The following is an 18,412-nucleotide window of genomic DNA, read 5'->3' as shown; positions in this document are numbered from 1 at the left end:
GTGAATAGCTGACTGTTTTCTTCTGCAGTCAGAATTTCTCCCATTTCTGTGTCTAGAACATTTTTTGCTGTGTTTCTTCGGTTGAACTGATTAAAATTGCTGTTTGCTGTTACTTCATGTCTCGGGTCCAAAGTTTGTTGGTGAAAAAAAAAGTGCTGCAGAAGAATGCTCTTGGTTGAGCAAAAGTCTTTGATCAAGCTGCTCTGTATTATTCATGAAAGACATTCTATTTAAAGCCAGATCTAGAAGAGTGAAATGATTTGACTGAATGGTTTTGTAAGTATCTTATCTCTGAGTTTTGCAAGAAGAACTGTTCTTGACTTTGTTGGCTGATGCACCTGCAGTTCAACAGCTGACTCCCGTAGTTCAGATTCCCTTAATCAAAAAAAAAAACATATCCTCAGATTTCTTGAAGTTTCTTTTAGGCTTTTAGCTCTGTGTATGTAGTAGTATTCAGTATGCCACTATGTGAGTAAATATTTAATGTGTACCTACACAGTATTCACTTAAGCTGGATGAATTAATAGGGCTTGAGTCTGTATAGCCATGAAACTGTGAAACTTAGAGGTTCTGTGAATTGACTGGGAACAGCCATATCTCAGGACTGGTGATCGATGTACATCATTTCATATTAGTTTGGTATGGAGTGTAAACCCTGTCTTCCTCCTTTAGAGACTCCATTAAATATGCCTGGTTGGGATGCAAAGTTGGCAGAGATGTATAAAGAGTGACAGTAATTGTTTTTTTTTTCACTCTGTGTTGAAATTAATTGGTGTATAAAGTCATTGGGCATTCAAGTCCAGCTTCCTCCCACCAGAGGAGGATGACTTACAGCTGCATTAGTGACCCGTACCTATTTGCCTGGACCTACAGGTTACCAGCTGTCATCACTGAGAGGTGTACCTCTGTGACTGACACTCGCTCTCCTACAGCATGCTGTGTGTCTAGTAGTGTGGAAAGTAGTCAATGGTTTGTGGGTGCATTGTAGGAGTCCATGTGTTTTAGTTGCAGTGTTTCCTGCGTAGGTGTGGGTGGCACCATGGTGATGTGAAAGAATAGCACAATTGGCCATTTTAAAAGGGAGTAAAATCAAGTGGTAGCACTTATTTCTGTTACCACAGGAAGTGGCAAATGAATATGTAACAACATAACAAGAAAGAGAATAAAACAGAAGTGAATTAATGTCTTTCACGGCAAATGCAAATGAGAGAATTAAAGACTAATTAACAGCTCTGCACTCCTGTTCTGATACTTTCAGTTAGCATTGATTAGCCACATAATCAGTGGTGTTTTGCGGCAGTCCTCCACATGAACAATTTTTGAAAACAAACTGTGAAGGTGTGAATAAACATCAGGAATTCTGCTTTCATAATGTTATTGTGTTCTATTTGAACATGCAGTATTTTGGTGAATTACGTGGTCATTATGGCCATGAATGAAATAGGCCAGAAGGCATGACAGGGTCTGCATTAGAGTGTAATGGCAGCATACTCAGGGACATGATGAATGATGTGGCCTATACAGTACGTACTCGTGGGTCATCAGTAAACTTGGATGTTTTACATTGTTTTTAAAATTAAATAGTTTGCCAGTTTTCCAAAAAACTAAAGTCTGTCCAGTATATTGCTTCATAATCCAAATGCTCATAATCCCCACATTGCAGTATACAATTGTCACTACTTAGTTTGCAAATTCCATTAAAATTAAAGTGGGGACTTTAAATGTAATATTTTAGAATGGTAGCTTGTTTCATAATGTTAGCCAGCCACCTTCCTTGGACTATAAATTGCAGAAGGTATGCAAATGATAAAAAAGAAGCATCCTCATTTTTTATTTAGGAAGAGACTTATCAAATCAAATATTTTGTATATCATATTTTCAATCCAAGTATGTCTGGTAAAGCAGGATATACCAATCTATCATCATAAACCATGAGTCACTGTTTCAGGGGGTATTTTCAATGTACTTTCAGACCACAGCCTTGAGTGGCTGATGCCTCCATACAGTAATAGCTTAAACGAAGCGCTCACTATACGTCTGCCCTTATCAAAAACAATAAATGAGAAATATGTTATTTTTTCCCTCAATAGTGCTTGATCAAAGAACAGTCTGACAAGTCCATTATAATGGGGTTTCATGAAGTCAAAAGTAGGTCAGAGTTTGGTTGCAATAACAGCTTAAGGGATGGTGGATGAAAAACAAGTTCCTGGTACCTACTTTGAGTTTGGATGTTTGAGTGAAAAGAAAATGCTCCCAAGCTTTCTGTCAGCGTGAAATGCCTTTTTGACACCTGACCTTGACGCAAGTGCAATGTTGATGCTGTCACTGAATCTGGCTGCACAGGGTCAAAAGTGCAAGGTCCTTCTCCCAAGTGTTTTGCTTTAGCTGTCCATCTGACGGTATTATGGTAACAGTATTCAGTAATCTCCTGTGCCTTGGCTGCTCTGCAGCTGTGCTCTCGGTCTGTATTTTAACATACACCACTGCCATTCAGCATCTGTCAGTCAAGAGGTTTCTCTTCTTAAGGAGCACATTAAAGTGGGGAAAATGTGGGGGAAACCGATTTAATATCCTGAGTGGGGATATAGAATAATCTATTGATGGGTAATACAGTTTATTCACTCATGCACGCCTGACAGTTTCCAAACGCCATCTCCCAGTGTCCAAGGAGTAAGTGACGATGAGTACTGAAAAAGATGTCAGGTACATCTTGTTACTGAGCAGCTGGCATAGATTTGTGCACTTGTTTATTGTTGGTTGCGCTCACATTACTACAGATTTAATTATAGTTACATTATACTTGTGTATTCTTCCTCATATTCACATGGAATTTACAGGCTGTGTCGCCATTTGATAGTTTTATTTATCTTTATACATTTTATTGTAATTCAATCCCATCTACTGAAATGTCAGGCACTACAATTTAATGAGATACTATCGGCATAGGAAAATAGATGTGGAAGCACCAAGGCTTTGATTGAACAAGCTTGCTTGTGACTAACAAAGGGCTTCAAAACTATGAATGTAAATGATTTACCCCCAAGTGTACGCTGTATACACAGCCTCACATTTAACCTCTCGGTTGATTGGTTCAGATTGGCTGGTCACATGCCTAGAATTGTTGGGTAAGATGCAACCTTGTGATATTTTCCCCCGCTTGGAAATCAGTTTATTTGGTGCCTCTACTAAGAACTAGAGAATGTTCCTTTCCGCTATATTACTCCTTCAGTAATAGGCTGGTTCTATCCCGCAATAATGCGCCATTTAGGAAGCCAATATGTGGATACAGCGATGCTGTGCTGCCCTGAAATGGACGCCTCACAATGTGAAACATGATTCCAATATTGCTGCTGCTGTGCACCACGATTGGATCGCAATTCAGCCTCAGGTGGTGTCATCTCAGGGCCATCAACGCTGATGTAGGGAGGACGAAACCAATATCACTGGTCACCTTGTGTACTGTACGCAATGCACGCGGCAATTTCTCTCTGTCTCACTCAGGGCCTTGTTATTAATATGAAGATCCCCCCAGGGGCCTGTAGGGCCTCTCTGTGCTGTAGGAGGCCCCCCAGTCTGGGCTGGCGCATGTGCAATGCTTCGATCCCCTTTCTTCTTTATAGAAGAGGTGACACAGTTGTATGTATGATACCACAGTTGTATGTATGATACCAGGCATGGCTGGAAGCATTGAGCTAAAAGCCTCAGCCCTCGCTTCCCAGCCAGGGTTCAATCTGAGATGCAGGGTGCTGTGCTGCCTTGTAGTGCTGGATTTCAGCCCATGGACAAACGGTCCAAACCTGCAGCAATGACTCTCAGGGCTTAAGGCATGAAGAACAGACTGCTCAACTCCACAAATCTGTCTGGCAACATCCAAAAATAAGATAATTATCCTTCTGTCTCATTTGTATGTTCTTTTGTGATGGCTCCTCACAACCTATGCATTAAATATTCTCAGGCAATCCCGCCTTTACGTTAACCGCCTGAGTTTATATGCATAGGAATGCAGTGATACGTATAGAGAACAGAAATGAAAGTGGATAACACAGAAATTGGGCACTTCCAGGGTGAATTGCATTTCACCTCATATTCCACATCTTATTTCAGCCATAAAATATCTTGCTTAAAAGATGCTTATGTAATCCTCACCTATTGTCGCATATGTATATATTTTTTATAGATTCAATATTTTTATCACCAGGCTTCAGAGAAAACTCTCTGTGCCACCTCATGAGTAAAAACAAGTTGATTAGACCTAATGCGAAGACTCTTGATTAGCACTGTTGATTAGCAAAGAATTTTTCTTTTTTTTTTTCTATAAAAAAAAAGAAGTCTTCCAAGACTAGCTGCGAGGCCCTGACCCAAATCAATCACAGGATGAATATATAATACCCAGAGACCTCAGAAGTCCCTCTTACATAAGTCATGAGCATATTTTATGTTCTACGAGAGACATAGTCTCTCTGGTGGCCGACACCCATCCCTGCCTCTGCATCCCCAAGTCCCTTTCGCTGCACAAATAAACACAAGTGTCGACAGAGCTGTCCAGGCAGATGGCAGATGAAAAAGGATAATTAAGCAGCCTTGCTCCTACCACTTCTTTCAGGAAATTATTTTGTTCATGTGAAGACTCATACATCGATAATGACTCATCCTCTGCATTTATGATTTTTTCAGCAAGCCACCTTTACACCTTTTACCGAAGAAAACCAATGTGTAAAAAGAGTTGTATGCTGTATTACCATGGTGTTGGGTTTTTAAGATGGCCATCAGCAGTTTGTGAATGCATATACTGTTCACTGAGTTTTTTTTATTGACTGTGATCCGTGGGAGAGTTCTTTCTGAAGTGTATGTCTAATGCCTCTTCCTAATCCCTAGTAGTCAGCTTGTTAGTTTATTTCTAATGCAAATCCACATGGGCCATGCTCATTTGTGGCTGAACTGAAATTAATTAATGCACTTTCTAGGTTATGGAGGCTAGCAAGCTGAAAAATAATTTCTGAAAGGGAAATATCGCAACTACTACTACTGCAACCATTATGCCTACATCTAATAATATTAATAACAATCACAATAACAAGCACAATAATAACAATAGCCTTCATCATAATAATAATAATAATAATATAATAATAATATTAAATAAATATTAAAAACATACTATTCAGCCAAAATGCTTCACAGTGTCAACTATGAATCATTCATAATATAAACATAAAATAAACAATACAATCTAGTTGCCATAGTAATGTAAATTCATAAAATAAGTACAATGATGATTGCAAGAACCCAACATTAGACATAAAAGAAACATGTATCACTGCCCTAAAATCAAAACAACAGGAAAGAATTTAGCATAAAAAGGCAGTTTTGTATAAGAGCTATTTTAAATAAATCTTGAGGTTAAAGTGTTCCATAATATTGGTCCATAAAACCCAAAACTAGTCTCTCTGATTCTTTTCTGATTCAATTTAGGAATGGGAAGTACTGTAGGCTGCCTGACATTAAACTATTATTTGGTGGTATTCTGCTAATAATTTAATTTTGTGTTCAGGTGAGAAAAATGTAAGCACTTTCAAATCATATAATGGCTGTAAAATCAATACTAAATCACACAGGATGGAGGGTCAGCCCTGCATCTAGAATAATCCAGATATCATTCAGAGACGTCACCCCATTGAAAAAGGAAATAGTCTGGAGTGCACGGATGCAAAATGAGGTCTTTAATGGAGGAACATAAAACTGCAGCATTTTGACACCGCAACTTTGAGAAATGTTGCTTCACCACAGAGACTATTTCCCATTTATATTCATATGTATTGTCATTATATTTATTTTGAGAAATAAATATAAAACCAATATATACGTCTTTTACCTATTTTTATTGGCAATGATTGAAGAAATTCATGAGATAAAACTTTGGCTTTGAAACAAATGTGCAGGAAGGGAACAGCAGTACATTCTGACCTGATCAAACACTCCGAGCCTGTCAGCTCTCTGTTTCAGATAAAATGTCTTCCACAGGATTTAGATCTGAGATTTACTACCATCCAGAGAGTAAATAAACAAGAAAGAACTTCATATACAGTCGCACAGATGGGTGAAATCTGCCTTCCTGGAAGCCTGTGAAACTGTTGAACTCTTTCCTAAAATAATTCCCTTGGCTTTTGTGGGCAATGCAGGCTTGATAGCCACATCTGCAACGGCTAAATATTGTGAAGAGGGAGGAAAGCAGTGTAAACATTATTTTTAGATGTAAAAACAGGGAGAGGAATTATAAAAATCTCTGACAGATGGGGCTGTATGATACCGTGAATATTAATAATTTTAAATATGTATAAGATTGTGTACTTTTAACTGGCAAAAGGATGCACCACCATTCTGCCTTCAAACAAGGTGATCAAGTTTAGCTAAACTGGAAAGTGTCACTTCCTAACAGCCCCCCTGGCAGAGTTCAATATAGTTTGCTGAACTGAAATGCTTGGTTTAACCAAGATGAGTTTCCGCAGCTGAGGTCATTTTGTTTCGTTCTGTTGCAGCTGGACAGGACAGAGGTCATCAAAAGTAACCTACACCCAGTTTTTGGAAAGGTCTTTACCCTGGACTACTACTTTGAGGAGGTGCAGAAGCTGCGCTTTGAAGTCTATGACATCCATGGGACGCACAGCATTGGCACTCGTGATGATGACTTCCTGGGGGGCATGGAGTGTACTCTGGGCCAGGTAGGACAGAGCCAGTTCCCTCTAACCTGCCTCAGTTCATTAGCCTGCTACACACACTCTTTGAGGGGTGAGGTGTGCTACTGTTCAACACAATTTATTAAATAAATTTAAACCATATCCTCTGTCAGCATTATGGTCTTTGTCCTATATTCAAAGAAAAAAAACTAGGCACGGTAGTCTGAGTTAGCCTTTGGCTAATCTGTAGAATTCTCTATAAAGCCTTTCTGTTTGCCTGTTATATTCAGTGTAACTTAGCAGGCTTGGAGAATGAGGCACTAAACACAAAAGCCGGCGGGAACAAATGACCTGAAAACATTATGAGGTGGCTGGGATGGAATGAAGTCATTAAGGGGGACATTGCGGCTGGCTGGATGAAAGTCCTGAACCTGTGCTTGTGGTGTCTGCAGTTCCGCTGAATGCTTTGCTAATGTATGGAAGTGAATGTTTTTACGTGTGAACTGACTGGAACAGTTGGCTGGCCACTAAGTGAGTCAATTACCAGGGAGTCCTAAGAAATATTCATTGAGCAGTCCCCCCCCCCCACTAGATTTCAGAGGACCTGGAAAGTATGTGGATTAAATGCCACTCTGTACCACTACCACATGCCCCTTAGCTGTTTCTTGTACATTCATAGGCATAGTACAAGACTTATAGCTTAAACAGACGAGCCAGATTGCATTCTGACATGCATACAATGCATACATGCCTAACAGCAGAAACCACTCTTGAAATGGACTGCTTATTTCTGTACTGTTGACTATAGAGCTTGTCTGTGAATTATGCAGCCTAATAATGAGCATAATTATAAGCAGAGTATTTTTACTGCCCGGGCTCACCTAGGGGGCAACCTGCACATGTGGATCTGAAGGAAAACTGCTCTGTTTGGACCATTAACTGTCTTCAAAAAGTGTAGTGTTGATGGGAGATAATGGGTTGTAGTAGTGGACATTTTGTTCTGCCCCGGATAAGCCATAAGCCTTTTGTGTCCCACAGATTGTGGCCCAGAAGAAGATGGTGAAGCCTCTTTTTCTGAAATATGGGAAATACGCGGGGAAATCCACCATAACGGTAGGCTTATTCTCATGAAATTCAGTGCCTGAACTTACTGTATTTCATTGAAGACTGGGGAGTGCCCACAAGTAAAATAAAATGGTGTAATGGGTCTAGTGCAGGGGTTTGCAGTCCTGGATCTGGAAAACCCAGGTCTATGCCGTCTGTCATTCCAACCGAAGTTTCAGCTCCTGAAGTATAAAGAGCTGTAGATTCTAAGGACATGCCTTTAATGTCTCGTGGGATGATTTGCCTTCTTGTGTCAGAAATGGATATTCCTGTTACAAAGAGTGAAAATATAACTTTTTTCAACTTATGTTTTCTCTTAATTAAATGATGGACCTATGGCTGAAATTAAAGTGTGGGCACATAGTCATTTAATCTAAACTATTTGTGGAAACTGAAGCGTTGAAGTACAAAGTGCATGGTAATGAGCAAAACCTACATTATACAAAAATATGTTTCTGCAGATAATTATGGAACTTAACCATGTTTTCATTAATCTTTATTAATTAAGAGTTTTTTGGTTAGAAAATTCTCTACATTCTGTCTTGAGTTAATCTGTATGTTTTACTACTCCACTGAAGAAGCATGTCAAAAAGTCACTTGAATATCACAGTTCACTGAACTGTCAAGTACAACATTCCTTTGCAACGCTGCCTTTATTGGAACCAGAGTTCCTGGCTCCGCTCTTTCACCTTAATACATCTGAGTGGCTGTATGTCTGACTCTGCTTCCGCTACAGCATCCCCTAGATCTCACTCATATAGCCCCCTTTCAGACATTTGCTTGGCCAGCAATGCAAGAACTCACTTCAGCATATTTCACATTTGTCTGGATGCAGTAATCAATGTTATCGCTTAAAGGTGTATAATTTCAAAACTAGTCCATTTTTATACAAAGGACTTGCAAACTTACTTTTATAATTATATCTTTCTGAACTTCTGTGCATGTGCAATTTGTTTTGGCAGTTATGTAGTTATATAATTGTTCAAAATAATAACCATGTTCATTGAACAAATTAGTTTCCTTGCTTTGAGCTGCACTGACGTGACTGGGGTTTAACGGCCCTTGTTGTGGCCCAGTCATAAACGTAGATTGGAATTGTAAGCAAGGGGAGGCATCAGATTGCAACCATGGACCGCCTATAGGCACATTTAAATCTCAGCTGAATGTCAGCCAGTGGCCACAGATAGTCATTATGTAGCCAGGTGTTCCAAACGCTTGAATCATTAATTGTTTTTGATGAGATATGTAATGATTATATGTTATATAACAATAAAGCGAATGTCTCCCATTGTTACTCTTATTTTTGCTTCACACTGGGCCCAGTCGCACAAAGAACAATTGCACCTGTTAAAATGGCGATGGCGGGGAAAAAAAGGTAAAATGTGTGTTATTATGATATTAACCTGATATGAGGTGAGAGGTGAGTGAAGGCAGCGAAAGGACCTGCAGTGCTTGTCCTCTTATTCAAAGAGCAGATGAGTTTCTCCTCCGTGTTATCCTCGGCGTGTCCTGCTGCCTTTTTCTCTCACTGTTTTCTCATGCTCGCCGGTGTGAGCTCATCACCTCTAATGAAAAACAACTTAAAATGACATGAACAACTTAAAATGTCCATAAAATGCCAAGCGCATGTTTGTTTCTTCTCTCTTAGATTCATGCAGAGGAAATTTCAGGGAACAATGGATATGTTGAACTTTCCTTCAGTGCTAAAAAACTGGACGATAAGGTAAGGTTTCTTCATTGTTTTTCCCCAGCAACCCAGATTTATCTGTGATTTCTTGGTCTTTCCCCTTTGAAAGTGGTTTGTGGATCGAACTGATTGTACCCTTGTGTGCAAGGAAGTGAAGGAAATTTTGAAGCACATTAATAATTGTAAGCATAAGACAATTGCTTGTAAAATACATTTTAGCTCAGGCGAGGCCCAATGCAATTTTGATTTCCAAATATGCTTATTACTTTTCGCCCCCACTGGCCAATCTTATATGCTTTGTTTTGCTTGTTAAAAACCGCAGAGTTAAAATGACTCCAGTGGTGTTTTTCAGCCACAGGCTTAACCAAGCTTCATCCCGAGTCTGTGGATCTCTTTCAGGTTGTAGGAAAACCAAAAGTAAAAGTAGAAAGTAACATTTGTCTTACTTGTCCTCCATGGAAGCACATAGAGTGCCATGGAGGCAAGGTTCCTGCTGAAGCTTGGCTCTAGTGAATAGAATATAGTGCTTGATGTTCACATGGTGTACTGTGAGAATGAGTGGTCTGGAGGCACAAACTGCTTCCCCTTGAATGCAGAGATGACTAAACTGAGCCATGTGGCCCCTCTGTGGGACACTGCCCACCCGTCCCCCCGCTACAACCCCCCTCCTCTTCTTTCTATCACTCCCTCTTGCTCTCTTTTTTTCTCTCATGTGCACTTTCTCTGAGGGCATTGCGCCAAACTCCCCCTTCATATAAAACTGCTTTTCTGGCGATCTGTCTCTTTCCCCGCCCCTGTTCTCTTTTCCTTTTTTGAAACGTATTAATCTTCGCATTTTACCTGGGCCAGACAGAATGTCAGATCACAGGAGACATCACAGAATATCGGCCTGCCTGCTTCGCTTCTGAACCCTGCACCTCTCACAGAGGATCAAAATAAATAAATAAAATTAAGAGTTTTTGTTTTTTGTCTGACTGAATAAGGGTAAATGTAAAAGTCTGAGCCTGCTCCAAAAAGTTCTATGGAGAAATTCTGTGATAAATTCTATGCTTTGATTGGGGCGTGCAGAAATGCACGGGAGGACGGTTCCGGAATTTTGGATCTGAAACACAAACATCCACACAGCAACCTCGGAGAGCCTCCTGTACTGTGGCAGGGAAACGCCTGCATTAGCCCCATCCAACATTAATGTTTAAAGCACTTATCAGCTATTTTCAAAGTTGCTGATTGCCGCTTCTCCGACGGCACCACAGGAACGTTGGCACACCGGCGCGGGCTCTCCGCCAGCCTTTCATACATGAGTTGTGCTGTTTTACAGTCATGGAAGCGGACAGCAGCGACAATGCCATGCACAAATGGGAAAACTGCCCACATTATACACTTATGATAGATAGTAGATTTTTTTTTTTTTGATTATCAGCTAGTCCACAATTGTAGCGATTAATTTAGTGGGAACATAAAATATAATGGCCCATTACACTGTTTGCAAGCTTTGCTGCCAGCCATTTTCTCACACGTGTTGCCTCTGTCTAGCATTGATTGCAGCAGGCTGTTTATCTCTGTTCTTCCACATTAAGAGCAAATTGCCTTCATATAAAAGCATTGTGCACATTGGTGCATGGGGGCGATGGTGTATTTATTAGGTGTGACCCAGGGTGGGGACCCAGAAATAACATGAGGACCACTTTGGGTCCAGACCATAATTTAAGAACTGCTGCACAGGTACATGGTAGTAATGCCATATGGATCTATGAAATGAAATATGTAACCCGTATGAAGGCAGAGAACAATGTCTTGAGAAAACAAAACCTTACTAAAGATGGGATTAGTCTGGAAAATGTGAAGGCTGACTAATCACCAGTCAGTAATCTGTAAATGGAATCTGTCTGTTAAGATGACTTTGAGTATCTCATTAGACAGGGAGGATCATCTTTTAAGAATCTGTGTACATTATCTGTAGTTCGCAGAAGACTCTCACCACTAATTTGTACATGCATCTTAAATCTAAAAAAGGCTTTGTGTTATTTTTTTATTTTATTTTAATGATGCAGTCAGCAATCATGAAGGGCTCAAAAACCAAGGACAGTATCAATGGGAGCAATTTGATTGCTTCAGTTATACAAGACTTATTGCGGCACAGATTTCCCAGCTGCCTGGCTAACAAATGAATAGATGAATTGCGGCAAGATTCTGGGGCACTGTTCATTTGTGTAGTATCTATTTCTGTTTCAGAAAGCTTGGCTTTTCAGATGTGCCCTTTCTTTTGTTATTTGTGTTAAATGTGACTTTCTTTTGATGCTTGTAGTCACATTTATTCATTGCAACAGTTTACTAAGTCATACGATAATGTGCCCTGCTTTCATGCATCAGAACATTTGGTGCAGTTCATGCAAAGATAAGATGTTTTAGAGTGGTGCATCTCTCATTTATCATTGGGCCAAGTATGTGAATTAGCCTACTTCATGAATGGTACAAATCCTCACGTTTTGATGGTGAGCACATGTCCACTTGCAATATGTCTGTTTTGTCATTACTGGCAAGATGTTACTATGACAACCAGATGAAGGATACCTGATTTTATGTCTGCACCCACAGAGATGTATTGGATAAAAGCTGTGAAAATGGGAACAAGATGTCTCTTTTTTCCTGCACAGATAGTGAGGTGTAATATTCTTGCCTGTGCTCTTCAGAGTCAGTAAACTCTTACCAAATTGCATTTCTGGGAATCTGGATTCTCCATTAGCATCCTAATGTGATTTTAAAAAATCCAAGTTCCCTGTTTCAGCAATCATGCATGACCTTATAATAGCACTGGCCTTTTTTGTTTGTTTTTACAGGATCTCTTCAGTAAATCTGATCCCTTTTTGGAAATATTCCGGATCAACGACGACGAGTCTGAACAACTCGTTCACAGAACTGAGGTTAGGAAGCCTTTGGAATATTTCTGTCATTTGAATAGGAGTACCTCGGTACCTCTTTGTGACATCCGTTTTTTCAACTGCAGCAGGAAAACTGAAGATCACCACTCTCCTCAGATGCAGAGGCTGCTGTGTGTTTGACGCTCCTGTTGCCTTTCACAGGTGATCAAGAACAACCTGAACCCTGTGTGGGAGCCCTTTAAAGTGTCTCTGATCTCCCTGTGCAGTTGCGACGAGGAGAGGAAGCTGAAGGTAAGCGCTGCTCCGCGGACGCAGGTGGTGCTGCCAACGCTAATGAGCTCCCAGAGCAGGACACAGACACAGGGGAGGCCAGCAAAACTTTGACTCTGTCAGTGTCTGCCCGTCTCTCTGCCCCCCTCTCTTTCTCTGTTCTCTCTCTCTCTCTCTATCTCCTTCTCAGCAGTCTCTCTCTCTCTCTGTCTCCTCAGCGGTCTATCTTTCCCCCATTTTTTTATTTACTGCCTGATACAAGCTCTCTCTCTCTCCTTCTCAGCAGTCTCTCTTTCTCCCTCCCTTCTGTATTTACTTCCTGATGAAAGCTTTTCTTAATATAAGTACATACCTTTTTTTTTTTTGGTTTATGCTAAGAAAATGAGTGATAAATATGCATACCTTTGAAGTCTACTGTGTATCTTTTGAGCTTGTCTGAAATGTAACGCAGTGGAACTAAAATTGCGTATACTTCACGCATGTTTGCACTGTACATTTTGGGTACCTGCTCTGAACAAGCAATGGGACTTATACAGCAAATACATAGAAAGTCATTATTGGAGCAAAAAAGAAGTGAAAGATGAGTAATAATTATTTGTTTAACAGTGTCTGGTCTGGGACTATGACTCCAGGGGCAAGCATGACTTCATCGGGGAGTTCTACACCACGTTCAGAGAACTTCAGACAATTTCCGGAGGAAACAAGGTCAGTGAGAAGAGAGAATCCGCAATTGGCCTGCATTTACTATGCATCATTCTCATTAAAGCACTGCATCACAGTGAGGACAATAACACTGATCTTACAAATCCCATGGCTATGCTGACAATGCCAGAAGTGTGTATAAACTGGCAACTTAGCAGTCTCCATTGTTTTCCTTGTGCTGACTTTCTCTTTGTATGTCCCAAGGTCACGTGGGATTGCTTAAATCCAAAGTACAAACTCAAAAAGAGGAACTACAAGAACTCCGGGGTGGTCATTCTCAATGACCTCAAGGTATGAGGGCACAATTCTAAGGAGATCAATTGCAGAATTACTACGTAACAGTGTGGAAAAAGCATCCTTGTCCATATGTATTGCCATTCAATTATGCTGAAGACCAACATATTTTGAGTTCAGTAAGTGACCAGCGGGCCGTGTCTTCAGTGGCAAATATCTAATATAATATTCTATTTTTCCTGATATGAACACAGGGAACTCTCTCATTAATATATGAATGGTATTTATATTGGTCAGTCCTCTCATTGATGTATCTCATGGTGTCACTTGCAGTTACCGAAGCCCCTATAACATTTGTACAGAGGCCTGTCGCTTAAATCAATACCGACTTCCTTAAGCACTTAAAATAAAGCCAGAGGTTAATAACACTGTTCATTTCCTAGTACTTACCATATAATTAAGACCTTATCCACTTTTCCCCTTCAGCTTCACAGAGTCTACTCGTTTCTGGATTACATCATGGGAGGATGCCAAATTCATTTCACAGTAAGCTTAGTGCTCGGTGTCCAGTACTGTTGAAGCTATACATTAAAATAGATTTGGGATTGATTCATTTATCTCATTTATATTATACACTGGCGATTGGCCGCATTCACATATTAAGGTGAACAGAAAGGTAAACAAGCTGCTGCTGTCCTCGGCTACCTTTTAATCATTATTATTCTACTGTACAGTATATAGTCAATAAAAATGTCAGGCTGAAAATTTGTCTTCTTCTTCTTCTTCTCACTTGCTGCCATTAGGGGCTGTGTAGTGTGAATAATTGGTCTGCAGATCGTGTTTCTGCCAGAGGCAGCTGCTCCAGATCAATTTGAATCCCTTTTTAAACTTTGCCCTTCACCCTGCCCATCCCCTTAGGACTGGATTATGCCATCAATAATGAATATTAATTAAAGGGCCTGCTATGTTAGAAACCTCCCTCAGAAACAGATCTGAAAAAAGTGCTTTGAAAACCATTGGCAAGTGTAGTCAACTGGTGAGAGTTGGTTATGTGCCAGTTTGTCAGTTTGAGAAATCTGTTAAAAAAAATAATAAAAAAATAAAAAAAACTCTTATTTTCTGACTTTTGGTTATAGTGTATTTTCTCTTGTAATTATGACCACAATACTCTACCAGTGAGAGAGACAGTTATCCCTCAAATCAGGACATGCCAAATAGCCATAGTTTGGTCGGTGGACTATTCATTTTACCATTATTGGTTGTGGCAGATTGTATTATTTGCTATTCAAGCCCTGTGTTTCAGAAAGTTAACAATGTGTGCTGCATCTGTATACTATGAAATGGGCCACAAGCCCCTCTACCAATTTGTCACTGTTCCAGGTGGCCATTGATTTCACTGCGTCCAATGGGGACCCACGCAACAGCTGTTCCCTGCACTACATCAACCCCTACCAGCCAAACGAGTATCTGAAGGCCTTGATAGCAGTGGGAGAGATTTGCCAGGATTATGACAGGTATTTGCCGATGATCACATTCATTTTTATGATTGAATATGCTTCTTTTTTTTTTTTTTACTCAAGTGGAAGAACCACATATTGCACTGCATTTATGATGTCAGGGAATCGTGGTGTTAGAGTGCTTTAGCCTTCCTCAGGCAGTAGGAGGATGGACCTCCATTGTTTGAGGTCTCACAGTGTCAATACTTCGTTTATTTCATTTTATAAGGTTTTGTTGATGCTGGTTTAATTGTACCAGTAGCCAGGCCAGGATGCCCACTGTAGGTTACCCCCAATAACCCCCTCCTACTTTAACCAGCCTAAACCATGGCACTCTACCTTCAGTGTGATCCTCTGGGACCAGTCCACCACAGTCAGAAGATAAAAATTAGAGTATATTCATTGGAACACTACATTTATTGCTTATTTTCAAACCCTTGCAGCTTTTTAGTTCCTCTTGAGAATTTTTACTTGAAGTTGTTTGCTGTTGCAGTATGTACGTTTTAACAAGTGAAGTGCACTCATGAGATGTTGGCATCAGGATGACTCATAATTTCCAGATTGGTAATAGACAGTTCAGACAGCGTAGGCTGTCAGAGACAACAATTGTTGCTGTCAGTTTTGACAATGGTTTAAAAGTTTGGGGATGCCAAAGAAAGTGGAGTTTGGGTTTATCAACATTTAGTTTTTTCTGCTCATAAATTGTAGTTCCACTCAAGGCCACGCAGGTCATGGCAAGGGATCTTTCAAAAGTGCCAACACAAAATTATTTGTGATTCTGGAGAAACTGAAAAGCTGTTAGTTAGCAGCTAGTGTACTGAATATAATCATTGGAATGCTAAATGCATAACATCCCGCAAGCTAAATTTTGTTTTCTACAATCTAGGCTAAATGTGAACACAGGATTGTTGCTGGTTTATTTTGCATAGTAAATACATCGACGCATTCTCCGTTCTGCCCGAAATACACCTCTGGTTAGTGCAGAGCAATTGTTGCCTTAAGATATTCGCACAATGACATGCTGGGGTCATAATGAATTATTCATGATCAGCAATGAATGTTCACAGAAGGACCTCGGTTTGCTGGCCATTATTTAATTTCCTTTAGTTTCCTGTAATTATTACTACGACATATTTTCCTCTGCAGTACCTTGTTGCATTTTGTTTAAGCTGTACTTAATGCAAGGTCTCATCAGTTTTTGTGCATAGTTATATGCATTAAATGCTTGAGTATTGTGTGCTTCAAAGTAGTAAACACTTATTTCAAGAGGAAAAAACAAAAATGTTGGTTTGTTATGTTGTAATGAACTACAGTCCATTATTTAACTTTGCCTTTTAGCATTGATTGCCAGCTGTTTAAATGATTTAAATTGAAGGGGAAAAGACAGGTGAAAGTTGGAACCTGTTGAGACGGATGTTTTTAGTGCAATGATGCATTTTTTTACTGACACTGCTTATGAATAAAAGTAGCATTCAATTATTAGTGGAAAAATGCTTTTATTAGCTTTTTTAAAATTCAAAGCCCTTTTAACAGGTCTGTCAGGTGTGTTGCAAGAAACCGTCAAGCATTTAAAAAGTGCTAATCTTGGCAATAATCATAAATATTTCTGAGGCACATCCCACCAGCAGATCATCAATCCACCAATAATGTAAATAGCAGAAGGAGTCAATGCTTTTGTAATTCTTCTAACATTGATTGCTCATATACAGTAGGTGGATGGATACGCAAAATAGGGAGTTTACATGGGTAAAAAAACTCAGGGCACAAATTCTGTAATTACGGTTGCTTTTTGAAATACTACTTTCCACTTTCATTTGAACACGCTGAGACTGTAACTGTGAAGCCCATTTAGAATATGAATCTTCTTTCTCACTTGTACGGTGTGGGGAAACAAAAAAAGAAAAATGAATACATTAGACTGAGATCTTCCTCTATGAATATCTTCGTTGCTGGTGGCTGTTCCCTCATTAGTGGGCTCGATAAAGTTGCTCGGTAAACTTTGGGTGCTGCAGAAATGTACAGTGCATCCCATAAGTATTTGGCCAGTGACGCAGTTTTTGTTATTTTGGGTCTGTACTCGAGCACATTGGATTTGAAATTAAACAATGAAAAAAATGTCCAATTTACATTCATTTTGGGTGACCTTGCAGCTAGTGCAACCCTTTTTATACATAGTTCCCCTATTTTAGGGGGGCCAAAAGTAACTGGACAAATTAGCATAATCTTAAATGAAGTCATCCTATTTAATCCTTTGCATTTAATAATTGCCTGAAGTCTGCAACCCATAGCCATCACCAGATTCTGGGTTTCTTCCCTGGTGATGCTTTACCAGGCCTGTATTATGTATAAAAAGGGTTTGGGTCACCTAATATGGATGTAAATACCCTCAAATAAAATCTGCACTTTAACCTCATTGTTTCATTTCAAATCTAATATGCTGGAGTACACAGCCAAAACAATGAAAATTGGGCCGCAATCCAAATACTTACGAACTGCACTGTATGTGGTGTATGATTTCTAGATAACAGTCCACACAATACTTAAATAATGTCAAATGTTATTAAATGTTAATAAAACTCAAACTTCACAAATGCACATGCAAAATAAATTAATGTTCACCAAACAAAAAGGAAATATACAGAATATGGCACACAGAGGAGATATGGCATGGCATTTGACACACATTTTCATTACTGAGAAGTTATACCATTCAAAATAAGGAAACCCACCTGAAACTCTTACTGTGGGTGTGCTTGTAATAGTTTCAAGCATATTTACCTGTGACAATTTGACAACAACATTATGTGCTGCACTGAGGAATGCTTTGTACATGGGGAAAATAAAAAAAGAAGGTTCTAATTTGCTTTACAAATACATGTTGATGTAGGAAAAGAAAAACATCATTCAAACAAAGAGAGGTTTGTGGGTGGATTTGTTATTGGTCATTGGCTGTTGAATCACTGCTGTTCTGTATTCTAATGAGCTTTCTTCTTTTATTAAAGCTCACAGATATGCATATAATAAAAATATAGCCACAAGCAGCAATTAACGGGGTCCAAGCAGCATTGCAGAAATGGCGCACAACTGCACATTCTTGTGTATCATTTGTCAGGATGCTATGAATAAAACAAAACGCCTGTCTGATGAATCTGTTAATGGAAGGATTTTGAATTTAGGCCGCGTAGTTGAGGAGTTACTGTCAAAAATATGAAAAATGCATGGTTCATTTGATGGTGGCACTATAGTGCACAGCTATTTGTTCTGAATATGCTTTGTGGATTTCAAAAATGGGATTCTAAGTTCCATCCAGGCCACATGCGTTATTCAGCTTACGCATCACATCCTTTTACCTGTATTCCCCAGACA

General features: G+C 39.6%; 1 protein-coding gene across 3 annotated transcripts in view; it reads left to right on the top strand.

The window, feature by feature from the left end:
• LOC135241997 (copine-7-like) overlaps positions 1-18,412 on the top strand; it is a 43,017-nt gene that overhangs the window by 9,409 nt on the left and 15,196 nt on the right. For all 3 annotated transcript variants that reach the window (XM_064312847.1, XM_064312846.1, XM_064312845.1), the window contains 9 exons: positions 6,537-6,719; positions 7,713-7,787; positions 9,427-9,501; positions 12,303-12,386; positions 12,546-12,635; positions 13,221-13,319; positions 13,521-13,607; positions 14,037-14,096; positions 14,931-15,064. In XM_064312847.1, coding sequence (XP_064168917.1) covers positions 6,537-6,719; positions 7,713-7,787; positions 9,427-9,501; positions 12,303-12,386; positions 12,546-12,635; positions 13,221-13,319; positions 13,521-13,607; positions 14,037-14,096; positions 14,931-15,064 — 887 coding nt within the window. The remainder of the gene's footprint in view (positions 1-6,536; positions 6,720-7,712; positions 7,788-9,426; positions 9,502-12,302; positions 12,387-12,545; positions 12,636-13,220; positions 13,320-13,520; positions 13,608-14,036; positions 14,097-14,930; positions 15,065-18,412) is intronic.

Source organism: Anguilla rostrata, chromosome 16 (genome assembly GCF_018555375.3).
Source record: "Anguilla rostrata isolate EN2019 chromosome 16, ASM1855537v3, whole genome shotgun sequence".
NCBI classification, from domain to species: Eukaryota; Metazoa; Chordata; class Actinopteri; order Anguilliformes; family Anguillidae; genus Anguilla; species Anguilla rostrata.
Note: the sequence above shows the minus strand (reverse complement) of the source record. Positions and strands in the feature narration are given on the sequence as shown.